Source organism: Olea europaea, chromosome 16 (genome assembly GCF_002742605.1).
Source record: "Olea europaea var. sylvestris chromosome 16, O_europaea_v1, whole genome shotgun sequence".
In the NCBI taxonomy this organism is placed as follows: Eukaryota; Viridiplantae; Streptophyta; class Magnoliopsida; order Lamiales; family Oleaceae; genus Olea; species Olea europaea.
The window spans coordinates 5,464,378-5,478,943 of NC_036252.1; the positions used below are offsets into that span (position 1 = coordinate 5,464,378).

At 35.5% G+C, this 14,566-nt stretch overlaps 1 protein-coding gene and 1 pseudogene across 7 annotated transcripts; one reads left to right on the plus strand and one right to left on the minus strand.

Annotated features, from left to right (window-relative positions):
* Positions 1-3,166: 3,166 nt before the first annotated feature.
* Positions 3,167-4,031, plus strand: LOC111411865 (annotated as a pseudogene).
* Positions 4,032-5,177: 1,146 nt separating this feature from the next.
* Positions 5,178-13,997, minus strand: LOC111411866 (putative late blight resistance protein homolog R1B-8). 7 transcript variants are annotated; one of them, XM_023042509.1, is made up of 5 exons: positions 11,250-13,997; positions 6,405-7,981; positions 6,160-6,278; positions 5,947-6,058; positions 5,178-5,857 (listed from the first exon to the last, which is right to left on the minus strand). In XM_023042509.1, exon 1 carries the CDS (start codon positions 13,823-13,825, stop codon positions 11,588-11,590), a length of 2,238 nt encoding a protein of 745 aa, XP_022898277.1. In that variant the 5' UTR covers positions 13,826-13,997; the 3' UTR covers positions 5,178-5,857; positions 5,947-6,058; positions 6,160-6,278; positions 6,405-7,981; positions 11,250-11,587. The 7 variants fall into 7 exon arrangements, 6 of the variants coding, with proteins under 6 accessions (XP_022898277.1, XP_022898276.1, XP_022898275.1 ...); XM_023042508.1 differs by lacking the exon at positions 6,405-7,981; XM_023042507.1 differs by having other exon boundaries at positions 5,178-6,058.
* Between the last annotated feature and the right edge of the window lie 569 nt (positions 13,998-14,566).

Genomic DNA, 14,566 nt, shown 5'->3' on the forward strand with positions numbered 1-14,566 from the left:
ATCCAAGCATGGTATTGGTCATTAATCTAATGACTTTCCAAACATTCAAGATAACATTTTGATGGGACCTACGTATCATCAAATCGTAGAGATAATTTCATGCAATATTTATAGAAATTAAATTTAAATATTATAAAACATATAGCTCCTATTTGACAAAAGTTAAAATCGAAATTTGTTAATTGATAAAATATATAGTTGAAAAGTTATATTTTCTATAAAATGTATGATTAAAATCAATTATTAACTTTAAATTAAATTTTTTTAATCAAATTTTTTAACGATATTAAACAGGGACATAGTTGTATGTGATCATCGTTAAACAAATTATAATGAAAATTCACTAGAAGAAAACCCTCACTATACTCACTTTTTTTTTTTTTTTTAAAATCGAAATTTGTTAATTGATAAAATATATAGTTGAAAAGTTATATTTTCTATAAAATGTATGATTAAAATCAATTATTAACTTTAAATTAAATTTTTTTAATCAAATTTTTTAACGATATTAAACAGGGACATAGTTGTATGTGATCATCGTTAAACAAATTATAATGAAAATTCACTAGAAGAAAAACCCCCCCCTTTCCCCTTTTTTTTTTTTTTTTTTTTTTTTTAAACCAGACATAGCAATGATGTGTTTATGCCAAGGTGTGGACCCCGACCTCTTCCATGTGAGAGGTCGGGTGGGATCGTGGAAATCGGAATGTAAGACTCTATGTGCGAGTAGTACAACCCTTTTCTAATAAATCTTATCTTTTTACTATTCCATGAAAGAAAAAGTCTAAATATTAATTACTAATTTGTGTTTGCAACTTGCGCGAACATATTGTCATCTTTTGACCACCAATAATGACCTCTTATATTTAATTGGTGAGATTGAATTATTTGTGGCCCAAATTTGTCTAAATATTAATAAGGGTATCCTCAATAACCACAAATTTCATAGGATTGGACAGGGACTAGAAATTTTTGGAATTGAGGGCCTGAATCTGGACTTTGCTTTTTTCAATTAACTTATTATACGAAAAGGACCTTAAAGTTGGTAAGTGCTCCCAATTGTCTCGTGTTACTTGACTAGAATTGTGAAAATAATGTTGCACATGAATCTCATTCTTTATTTTGTAATAGAAGGATTTTTCTTTTTATATCTTAAAGGGACAGTGTGAAATTCATTATTTATAAAGTTTTGGGTTTAAATTTACAAAAAGGTGTGTTTTTTAATTGATCCACTTGATACGAGAAGGAGAAATACTATCGTAATTTCTTGATTTTAAAATTGTTGACGGCGAAATTTGTATAATAAATCTTATTTTGAGTTGAACTTGAAATTAATCGAAAAGGCTAAAGTAAATATTTTGATGTGAAGTTTATCTAAAGATGAGTCCACACTTCAGTCAAAACATCACCAATATTGGAAGGAAATGAAAGGAGTTTCAACAAAACACTCGCATGATGACACATGGATTTTGAATAGTCAAATCTATTTATGAAATCAAGAAATTACTTTTCATATGTTTCAATAATTTTCTGAAATTGCTTTGTCTAATTAATTTTTTTTTTATGTGACTTGCTCTAAAGTACCCCTCTCGACCCTTTTACAAGAGGTAAAAAATGGAATCAAACAAGTTCTTAGAATAGTGATAGCTGGACAATAGTAAGAGAAGGATTAAGACCGTTATGTTAGAACTAGTAGCTGGTTTGCAAACATTCGACTACTAAGAGTACTTTGTCTCCGTTTAAAGCAAAGACTTTTTAATTATCGTACATCTTTTTAATTACACATTAATACAATAAAATTTAAAATTTTTCTACTTTTTAACCACACATTTTCCAAAAAATTATTATTCAAAACTCAATTTTTTTCAAAATAATGAACATCAAACAGGGGCTCAATAAGGTTGTAACGTCTCAAAATTTTCTAGCAACATATTACATGCTTATGAGTGCCAACTTTTTTTTTAAAAAATGGTTCATTAAGCCCTTGTTTATCAACCATTATTTTGAAAAAACAAAGTTTTGAATATTGATTTTTATGAGAACAAGTGGTTAAAATGTAAGAAAAATTTTTGGCCTTACGATTAAAATATTTTATTGTGAATGTGTAGCTGAAAATGAACATGTAAAAAAAAGTTTTGAAATAATGATTTTCAAACATGGGCTTAATCCATCACTTTAGGGTAAAATATCCTTTCACCTAACTAACTAAAAATAATGCAAAATTTTCCCAAAAAATAAGTCAATCATACTTGATGTACATCTTATTTGATAGCTTTTTTTTAGTAGGGTTGGCAAAGGGACGAGGCGGGCTCCCCTGCCTCGGTCCCATTGGGCATTTTTTCGCCTCATTACTTGTTTAATGTGGGGCAAGGCAGGGCGGAGTAGAACAATTGCCCTGTTTACATACTAGTTTAATTCATTTTTATTTTTTATAATTCATTTTATTGCTCTCATTCATTCAATTGAGATAATAATATAGTTATTAAATTTCTTTATTAATTAATTTATTTTTGAAAGTTAAATTATTTGAATATATTTGGTAAATTAAAGTTTTTTTTGTTTATCATATTAATTATATAATTTTAGTTGCCATCTTCTATTAGATTTAATGAAATTTTGTGAAGCTTTTTTATTTAAAATATTGAATACATTGAAAAAAAAAAATTAACTGGGTGGGGCCCTTATTACCTGTACCCACGTTGTACTCGCCTACTCAACCCGATTAAGCGGGTAATTCTTATCCCGAACTATCGGGTTTGACAGATATTTTGTTATCTCTATTTTTGCCAAAATGTCACAAGACATTCTGTCATTAGACACAGTTTAAAAAAGAGTTATTTTTCATTCAATTATTTTTTAACCAACATTTTTCTATTAAGAGGGTGGTAAAAAAGAATGTGCACATAGCAAATTGCAAAATAAAAAGTAAATCATACGTCGCCAAACGATCAATTCATTTGGCGATGACTCCGCCGCCGTGCGTCATCACAATTTTGACTCACGTGACAAAATTGAACTAGGGTCCCAGGTTAACACTATTAACTACGTACTTATACATCCCTCCTCGCCACAAGTTTTCACCTTTCACTCTCATAATTTAATTAATTAACTTGAATTTCTAGTTAATTTCGTTAATAAAAAATATTTTCTACGAGTATATAAACAGCAGTTCATTCAAAATTATTGTGAAACGAGCAAGCATCCGAGAATGGATTTTTCATTCCTTCAATCCCAAATTTCAGAAAACTCACCGGAATATTCCTTAGAATCATGGGATAATTTTCTCTCTGAACAAAATTCGCTTCCATTTAATGTCAACGATACGGAAGAAATGCTCCTTTTGGGTGTGCTAGCAGAGGGCTGCGCCACCGTAAGGGAGTCGTCGGAATCCAATTCCGCCGCCGAAAGTTGTAAAGAGGAAGAGGTCACCTCGAATGTGATAAAAGAAGCAGAAAAAGAAAAATCATACAGAGGTGTGAGGCGGCGGCCGTGGGGAAAATACGCTGCGGAGATTAGGGATTCAACTAGGAATGGAGTTCGAGTTTGGCTTGGGACTTTTGATTCCGCGGAGGCCGCCGCCTTGGCCTATGATCAAGCGGCGTTTTCAATGAGAGGTACGGGGGCGTTGCTCAATTTTCCGGTGGAGAGAGTCAAGGAATCACTTCAAGAAATGAAGTATAGATTTGAAGAAGGGTGTTCACCAGTGATTGCAATGAAGAAAAGGCATTCGATGAAGATTAGAAAGAAGAAAACTTAAGAATCAAAGGCAGAAAATGTGGTAATTTTAGAGGATTTGGGAGTTGATTATTTGGAGGCACTTTTGAGTTCGTCTTCTTCAGATCGTTGAATCATATGCAAAATTCTAAATTTCTTCTTTCATTTCTTGATGATTTCAATCTTTTAAGCAAACGCATTTGATTGTAAATAAATAAATGTATCATAGTTTTCAGATAAAGTATTTGATGAAAATTAAATTTTGTAGTAATTTAAAGTTTCGGATGAAGGATCCGTTGGCAAGGATTTTGCTTTTACATGTGCCTTTAAAACAATAAATAAATAGAGCTTCATTCTTAGATTAATCTCCTCTAAAAGCTATTTTAATTAGAAAAAAAATTCTAAAAACTCTCAAAATTACTTAAAAGCAGCTTCATAATTTGAAAAGTAACTTTTGACTAATTAAAAGTCCTAACAAATGAACCTCGAAGAAGTGTGACACCAAATACAAAAGCCATTCATCACGATGGGGTTTGTTTAATACCAAGCTGTACCAACTTCTCTCTCGTTTTTTCTTAAAGTTGAAAATGATGGGATATCAAAAGTCGTCGCCATAAGTTATTTATTGCAATCTAATTTATGTTAGTTCTGTGCAAACAAAGACATTAGTGGATTAGAAAACTTTAAATTTTTCTATAATCGTGTCCTGCTTTTAAACTTGCATTATAGACGATGTAGATTTTTCTAGTAAACATCTTAGTATAGAAATTACTAGAGCATCATCAAGAGACTTCTTATTTTTCTTTTCTCAGAATATGTAGCAGTCACAGAAGCAGTAAAAGAAGCCTTGTTGCTTAAAGATATGTTACACGACCTTTATTTTTTATATGAGATTCCAGTGATTTATTCAGACACTCAATTAGCAATTGTTGAATTTTATGCGCAATAATGAAGAAATGAAAAAAAGAAATCAACACAAGTATTTACGTGGTTTTGCGATGTGCCTACGTTCACGAAGATATTTTATTTAGTATAAATAATAGGGTTACATTATCAATATTTATATTAACTCTAGCCCAAACCCAAAAAGACTTTAGGGCCCGTACAAGAAAATATTCATGGACCATACAGCTAGAACATTGCCCCCGTAACCCCAACCTATTCGGCGTCCTTGACAAATAGACAGTAAATTAAAATCCACAAGGCCGATACTCAAGTATAGGGGAAGTTTGGGAACTGCCTTAATCTGCTCAACATTATTTTAGTGTGATTCTCTATTTGCAGGTACAGGGGCAATGACACAAATTGAAGAGAGTTTCTTTCCTCCACCTTTTCTTCTCTGTTTTTTTCACTCCATATCATCTCCAGCTAGTGACATTTTCTTCTTGCAATTGGCCATTTTCAAGCAAATGCATGATAAATAGGTTGAATAAACTTATTTTCATTATTGGAAGGGAAAGAAATAGAAGAGAATTGCACGTTATTATATATTGAAGTGAAGAATAAAACCTTATTAGACCATTATCAACTTGGAGTCATTTCTCAAATCCAGTTGATCATCTTAAAACAACATGCTTTTGCGTGATTAAATGTATTCAAACATAATATATCGATAATTCAAGTTTAATCCAAAGAAGTTCATATATATAACACACTTGATCTTCAACTCTAAGCAATCCAAATCAGATTTCCATGGATTTCCAATTCAAGATCTTTCTCTTCTAACCTTTTCTATCTTTTCTTATTTTTATCTTCAAATCTTCTCACTCTTTTCATTTCCGTTACTTTGTATTCTCCATGTTCTCTGAAACCTTGAGTAACTGCTGATTGTGATCCAAAAGATCCCGAGCCAACCCTGAAAGTAGAGATAGTCGAAGAATTCAATGCAGCGGAAAGTGCAGCAGACCTCCCCGATGAGTTTCTTGCTTTCGCATCCCCACAGCAGCTCCCACCAGTGTATAACTCGAATTTTGATTCCGACAAAATCCTCCCTCCAGTTGGCCATCCGTGTGCACTTTTCCCTGATATGCTTCGCTGGTAATGTCGTACAAATTCAATGGATCCTGCCCGGACAATGAGCTTCTAGCACAAAAGCTTCTGTTCTGGGGATGTGAGCCACTTCCTCGGCGCTGATGCCTTCCAGCTGCACAGAAAGAATACGTTGAACCATACCCACTTCCTAATAGCATATAACTGCAAGAACTATTCGTGTCTCATCAATTGTATGCATACTCAGAAAGGTTTTGACGATGGCAAGGACTGTTTTGATCTTGTTTGACGAGAGAAAAGAAACCTGGCACAATAAGAATAGGGCTTGAAATCGGAGGTGGCGTGGCTACATTTGCTGTCAGGAAGGGGAAAAAAATAATATCATAACAATCCTCACAACTTCAATGAATCTAAATGGCCCTTTCAATAATTTCATTGCATCAAGAGGGGCTGTACCTTTTTTAATTTATGGAGTAAATCACCTAATAATTAGAGAAGAGAAATATAAAGAAATTCTTCTCTAATATCTTCCATCCTTCAATTTTCTTCAAAATGCCACCGAAGCCTGGTGTCTCCTAAAGCGTTACAAACAAGGTAAAATTCAATAGAAATTCACTCAAATCGACTAACAACCATATGAAATTCAGTGCTCAATAAGTGTTATATAAAAAATATCAAGAATATATGAGCAAAGTACCTACCGACAACACGACCATGAGCAAAGTAACTTCACCTCCAAAAGATGTTGGAATACTATGAGTAAGTTTGGCTAAGCTTGAGGATGAGCAAGGAACTTTTGAGTAAAAGATTAATTATTTTAAAAGTAATTATTGCCTTTTGACATAATTTTTCTCAATGATTAGAAGGAAAATATGAACACTTCTATTGATTCAATCTGTACATGTATACATACGGCTATGCTCTACTTGTGTTGATAGTCATGTGTCACTTTTGTTGTCACTTCACTTTGTAATAGTGCAAGTATTATATTAGCTTATGTATGATCATTTTTTTGTTGCTTATCAAAGGATGGTCAATCTGCCACAAGGTAAGGATAGTTGGTAGAATAGTTGGTGATTGAAATGTGATTGAAATCCTTTTGTAATATATAGAAAATCAGTCGATCATTAGCATAATATATATATGAACTGAATAATTTTCACTTCATCTTCCTGTTTACATATTTAAAATCTATCAGTGGTATCAGAGCTCCTAGAGATCTTAGAAGCAAAATCTGGTAGAAAAAGAGAAAACAAGTAAGGTAACCTCCAACAAAACCATATATTCAGTTGAGTGATTATTCAAATTAGGAAGGAATAGCTTCAACCGGTTTTTCAGCACCATTACCATCAGTTTCACAGGAGAAAACTATGATTTCTGGGCTGCAAAAAAAAAAGGCCTATCTCAAAGCCTACGACCTGTGGGAAATCACCGAGACGGGGATGGAACCACCTCCACTTAGAGCCAATCCAATCATAGCTCAACTCAAGCAACATAGTGAGGAAGCTGCAAAAAAGTTCAAGGCACTCTCCTACATTCAATCTGCCGTGTCTGATGCAATTTTCACTAGGATAATCACTTGTGAAACGGCTAAGGAAGCTTGGGACAGGCTGCAAGAGGAGTTCAGGGAAAATGCTAGGACTAGACAAATGCAAGTTTTAAACTTGAGGAGAGAATATGAAAGTTTGAAGATGAAGGAGGCAAAAACTGTGAAGGAATTTTCTGATCGGCTGATGAAGGTTGTTAACAAAATCAGGTTGTTGGGGGATGATTAGTAATATAGAAGAATTGTTGAAAAGGTTTTGATAAGCCTACCAGAAAAGTTTGAGGCTAAGATATTATCACTTGAGGATTCAAGAGATCTTTCTACCATCACCTTATCTGAGCTGGTTAATGCACTTCATGCCACTGAACAAAGAACGCTGTTAAGGCAAGAAGAGTAGGTTGAAGGGGCTTTGTTTGCCAAGGGGAAGTACAAAGCACCAGCAAGCTTTGGGGTGAAGAAACCAGGACCATAAAGAAAAAAGGGAGAAGGCAGTAAGTCTGCTGAGAAGACCAATATATATCCACCATGTCTCCATTGCAAGAAGTCAGGTCACTCACCTGAGTGGTGCCGGTATAGGCCAGGAGTCCAATGTCGAAATTGTAAGCAATTTGGTCATGTGCAAAAAGTGTGCAAGACTAAAAAAGAAAGGCAAGAAAAGCAGCAGGCTCAGTTGGCAAATGACCAGCTTCAACCTCAGGAGGAGCACCTTTTTACAGCCAACAATTTCCTAGCCTGCAGCAATGATAAAACATGGCTATTGGACAGTGGATGCACACACCATATGGTTTCTAATTCAAGCATTTTCGTTGAATTAAACCGTGCATACAAATCAAGAGTGAAAGTGGGCAATGGAGAACATGTAAAAGTTGAGGGGATTGGAGTGATTGTTGTACACACTCCATCAGGTATCAAGCATGTTTCTGATGTTTTATATGTACCTGACATTGATCAAAATTTGATAAGTGTGGGTCAATTAATTGAAAGAAACCACACACTGATATTTAAAAACTCTGGCTGCACTATATTTGATCCTACTAGGAATGAGTTAGTGACAGTGCAAATGAAGCAAAGAAGCTTCCCTCTGGATTGGGATAATGTGACAACTCTTGCATACACCAGCACTGAAATAGAGTCTACATTGCGGCATAAACGTTATGGACATGTTAATTACACTTCACTTAAACAATTAAACCAACAAAAATCGGTTGAAAGTCTGCCTAATATAGGTGATGAAGGTTGTGTTTGTGAAGTATGTCAATTGGGAAAGCTGACCAGGATGCCCTTTCCTAAAAACCAAACCAGAAGAGCTTCAATTAAATTGGAATTAGTCCACTCAGATGTGTGTGGTCCAATGAGAACTCAAACACCTAATGGCAGTCGATACTTTGTGCTGTTTATTGATGATTTAACTAGGATGACTTGGGTGTTCTTTCTGAAAATAAAGTCTGATGTAGCCACTGTATTCCAGAAATTCAAAAAGCAGGTGGAAAATGAATGTGATAGCAAGATGAAGGTAATAAGAACTGATAATGGGACTGAATATAAGTGTGAGCAATTTGACAGATTTTGTGAAGAAGTAGGGATCAAGCACCAACTGTCAAATTGCTATACTCATATACCTAATGTCAAGAAGTAGGAATGGAGTCAAACCGAATGCCAATGACTTGAAGGTATTTGGGAGCATTTGCTATACTCATATACCTAATGTCAAGAGTGATAAATTGAGTAGGTATCCTGATTGGTTATTGTGATAATGCTAAAGGGTACAGGGTATTCAATCCACAAACCAGGAAAGTGTTATCAAGCAGAGACATCAAAGTTGATGAAAGTTTATCCTGGAGTTGGAAAGAAAATAAGGTTGATAAACCTCGAGCTCCAATGCCTGTAGCTCAGGAAAATGATGATATTCTTATCAATGATGTTGAACAAATTGAAGTAGAACCAGAAGTTGAACTAGAGGCCGAACCAGTAGGTGAACCAGGTGCTGAATCTAACTCAGAAAATGAGGTGCTGAGAACCAGACCTCTTGCTGATATTTATGCAAGATGTAATGTAGCCAAGCTTGAATCTTCAAACTTCAGTGAGGCTGTAAATTCTTCTAGTTGGTTAGCTGCAATGATGGATGAAATAGAAATGATTGAGAAGAATAAGACTTGGTTGTTGGTTGACAGGTCAAAGCACAAAAATGTAATAGGTGTTAAGTGGGTGTTTAAGACCAAATTAAACTCGAATGGTTCAGTTAACAAGTTCAAAGCAAGGCTGGTTGTTAAGGGTTATGCTCAGCAGTATGGTGTCGATTATACTGATATCTTTGCACCAGTAGCAAGGTATGAAACAATCAGACTCCTTCTGGCTATAGCTGGACAAAGAGGCTGGAGCATTCATCATTTGGATGTTAAATCAGCTTTCTTAAATGAATGGCTAGATGAAGAGATATATATTGAACAAGCAGATGGTTTTATTGCTACTAGAAATGAAGGGAAAGTTTATCCATTGAAGAAAGCTTTGTATGGGTTAAAACAGGCACCAAGGGCTTGGTACAGCCGAATGGATGAACATCTTTGCTGCCTTGGTTTTGTTAAGAGCATAAATGAGCAAACACTCTATGTCAAGCTAATGGAGGAAGATGTTATTGTTATTTCCCTATATGTTGATGATCTGCTGGTAATTGGAAGGAATCAAAGCTCGGTTGACAGGTTGAAAGAAGAAATGAAAGGGGCTTTTGAGATGACACATTTGGAAACGATGAGTTATTTCCTTGGAATGGAAATAAAACAAACAAGTGATGGAATTTTTGTAAGTCAAAGGAAATATGCTGAATAAATTCTGAAGAAGTTTAGCATGGAAAATTGTAAACCAACAAGCACACCCTTAATCCAAAACCTGAAGCTGATGAAAGAAGATGGCAGCAAGACAATTGATGAAAAAGTGTATAGGAGCCTGGTAGGGTGTCTTTTGTGTTTAACCCTCACAAGACCAGACCTTACATTTGCAACTAACATGCTCTCTAGATTCAGATAAGAGCCAACTGAGTTACACTTCCAGGCTGCCAAACGGGTTCTCAGATATATCAGAGGAACAAAAGAACTTGGAATCTGGTTTAAGAGGGCTGAGAATTGTGTTTTGTCAGGTTATACCGATAGTGACTGGGCTGGATCATATGATGATATGAAGAGTACCTCAGGGTATGTATTCTACCTAGGATCAAGTCCAATTTGCTGGAACTACATCAAACAAAAAATTGTGGCTCAATCTACAGCAAAGGCAAAATATGTAGCTGCATCTGAGGCTACAAATTAGGCTATCTGGTTAAGAAAAGCTCTTAAGGATTTGGACTTTAAACAAGCTGAAGCTACTGTGATTTTTTGCGACAATCAATCAGCAGTTGCAATGGTTAAAAATCCGGTTTTCCATGGAAGGACAAAACACATCAAAATAAAGTATCATGCTATTAGAGAGGCTCAAGAGAACCTTGAAGTAAAAATGATGCACTGCAAAAATCTGAACTTCAACTTGCTGATATTCTGACCAAGAGTTTGTCCAAAGAAAGGTTTGAAACACTAAGGAAATGCCTTGGTGTTTCCAACAAAAGTGCCAAGGAAGAGTGTTGATAGTCATGTGTCACTTTTGTTGTCACTTCACTTTGTAATAGTACAAGTATTATATTAGCTTATGTATGGTCATTTTTTTGTTGCTTATCAAAGCATGATCAATCTGCCACAAGGTAAGGGTAGTTGGTAGAATAGTTGGTAATTGAAATGTGATTGAAATCCTTTTGTAATATATAGCAAATCAGTTGATCATTAGCATAATATATATATGTGAACTGAATAATTTTCACTTCATCTTCCTCTCTGTATTTTTAAAATCTATCAGCTCGTTTTCTAGATGTAGCTTAGCTCTACAAATGACTTGGCGAGATTTAACCCTTCAAAAATAAATAAAGAAAAATGCATTGGAAAATTATTATTATTATTATTTTCAAAGTGAAAAATATAACCTCAATATGTCTGGAGTCGGATGCGAACTTGAAGGCCATCGTTTCCCAGACCCAGCTGTTCCTCTTGCATTTGCTTTACTGAAGCTACAAGTGAATCGGCACAACAATGCAACTCGATCAATTGAAGCATTAGTATTTCTCCAATACCGCAAGGCATCTCCTTCAAATTTCTACAGTACCTAATGATTAGGCACTGAAGACTCGGGAAATGGATACTATCAGCTCTCCAGTTCTCCAGATTCAGATCTTCAAGCAGTAAATGCTTCAACTTAAGAAACTCCCCTTCGGCTGGTTCCCATTCTTGGCCTTCGAAGGCATAATGTTCTAGTTTGAGCACTTCAAGATTGGTCAACAATCCAACAATCTTCATATCTTTCCAAGGAAGATACAAACCGCTTTTTTATTGTGGGAGGGAAAGTGAGATGATGCAGTAAACAAGGACTTGGCACACGCAAGCGACATTTTAACGCTTCAAGTTTATGTAAACGGACAAGATTATTGAGACAATAGTATTGCCAATCAGGTGGCTCCAAAACATAACTAATTCCCAATTTCTTCAAATTAGGAATTCTTTTAAGGACCTTATCTGAACATCTGAAATTTCGCACTAGGGACAATGTTCGTAGGTTTTCCAGAACAATAACAGAATTTCCACCCTCAAGAGGATCAGATAGAAAGAGTGCTTCCACCTGGACATGTCTTAGTTGTGGCATATTCCATATTGCCACTTCTATTGGTGGGTGAAATGAATACAGAATTAACGTTTGTAAATTTGGAAGCATGGACGATGATGATATAGAAAACCATTTATGGTCACAGTCACAAGCGAGGTAATGCAAGTTATAAAATAGTGATTCATTCAGTTCACCTTGAATACCAATGCCAAGCGTTCGCACCATGTTCAATACTCTGAGGGGCCGAGGATTTAGATGTTGTACTGAATGATTAAAATGCCGATCAAAACTAAAAAGAGAGCTCACTTGTAAAGAAGATAGTTTTTTATCATCACAAGGAAAAATATTTGTTGTAGTTGGATAAACACTTAGGCGGCATAGACTAGTGCCTACTGGAATATCGTTGAGACTCTTATCAGTGATACCCAAAAACATCTCCTTCTTAGCTTCTCTGATGCAAAAATCCCTTACTATATCATGGATCTTGCATGTTTTAATTTTGCCTACAGAGCTCTGTTCACCAACCAAAATAAGACTTCTGTCAACAAGATCCAACAAGTATCCATATGCTACATCTTCCAAGCTTTTAGATCCCATTTGGTTTATGAATCCCTCAGCAACCCATAACTTGACAAGTTTGGAGACAGAGATATCAAAATCTTCTGGAAAAATTCCGGTGTAGAGGAAGCAGTCTTTCAGATGATGAGGTAAATGATTATAACTTAAAGATATTGTTTTTGAGCATTGCTCATCATTTGAAATTATTACAGAAGTCAAATTTTCAGCAACATTTCTCCAATAATGTTGTGTTTTTGTGGCCTTTGAAAGGAGGCCTCCGATCACAACAATTGCAAGTGGAAGTCCTCCACAATTTCGGGCTATCTTCTTTCCAATTTCCTCTAGTTCAAGAGGGCATGAATATTCTCCGAACACCTTTTGACGAAACAACTTCCAACTTCCATCCTCATTTAGAAAATGCATGTCATGAAGAGGAGGACTAGAGTTGACGTAAACACCCACATTCTTGAGTCTAGTAGTCAGCAGGATTCGACTTGCATTGTTGTCATTTGGGAATAGTTTTCTCAAATCATCCCAAACCTTCGTATTCCACACATCGTCCATTACAATTAAATACCTCCTGCCCTTTAGATTCTTGTACAAATGCTCTGATAATCGTTCAGTGCTCTCTTTACCAATCTCTTCGGTGAGCTTTTCCATGGAATCTAGAAGGCCGATTATGATTTGTCGAACATCATAAGATTGAGATATTGTTACCCAAGCACGAGTATCAAACCGAAACAAAATAAAAGAATCATTGTAAACTTCTCTAGCAATAGTGGTCTTACCGATTCCACCCATCCCGACAACACAAACAGTTTGAAGTGCCAACGATTCTCTAACTAGCCGAGTCTTGATCTCCATGAAATCATCTTCAAGACCCACCATAGTGATCTTGCAACTGGAGGCAGCAGGTCTTGATGAATCAGAAGCAGGAGTGCATTCTTTTACTCCAATCTCCTCCTCAATCTTCATCACTCGTTGCTTTATGAAATCAATTTCTCTTTTTAATTTCTTCAAGCAGTGAGATGAGAATATTAAGTTGTAATCCGACATCGCAGATTTTGAAAGAACATTACCACACAACGGAGATGTTCCAATAAGTTGATCCCTAATGCGGGATTCAATGAGATCTTTTCCCCTTTTCGCTGCAATTATGATTTGGCTCTCAAAAGACTTTATTTTTTTGCTACTTTTTGTTGAAGAATTTTCAAGAATATCTTCGAACAAACTAACCTCTTTGAGAAGAGATTCAACTCGTTGTCTATTGGGAAGAATGACATGCTGATGCTGTAGCATCTGCTCAAGAATCCGAGTAAGAGAATTAACCGCAGCAAAAGCCATGTCTGATCAGTGATCTCTTCCACACACTCACAGATAGTAGTTAAACAACAAAAAGAAATTAAAGAAATTAACAAATTCCAAATACACATTCCATCCGGACTGTCATTGTTGTGGACCTTGCGGTGCTCCAGAAATTTCAAAGAGCGTGGCAAGTTTTCCATGATATTTTTGGTGGGTTGTGCTATTTTCAAAGATGATTAAGATGGTCAATCATTCCAATTTTTCACAATGAGACAGCATCACCTTCATTTTTTTATTTTTTATTTTTTTTCCTGAATTAGAGGGTAAAGCTGTCTTTTCATGTATTTAACAATTTATTTGGACGAAACAATCAATAAGAACGAAAAGGCTGATGCCGGATATCTAGCAATTGTTGGTGCTTTTCGGGTTCTTGTACCTAGCTCAAAATCAGGATAAGGTAAGGGCTGATGACAGGTATCCAGCAGGAATTGGAGTAAAGAATTCGCCCTTCGTGTCGAGCGTAATCAACATTTTGGGCTTATTATTCACTTTCTTGGTTCCGGAAACGAATGGAAAATCTCCGGACGAAATGTCAGGTGAAAAATGAGGAAACGAATTAATCGAATAGCACATAAAACAGTTCAAGTTGTGTACAAGAGTACGTACAAGGATGTTTCATAAAATCGACGGGACAACATCAGACAGTATGCCGAAGGAAAAAAAGAACCCAATAGTTGTTTGATTTCTGGATTTTCGTTTTGTTTGCAAGTCTTATCTTTT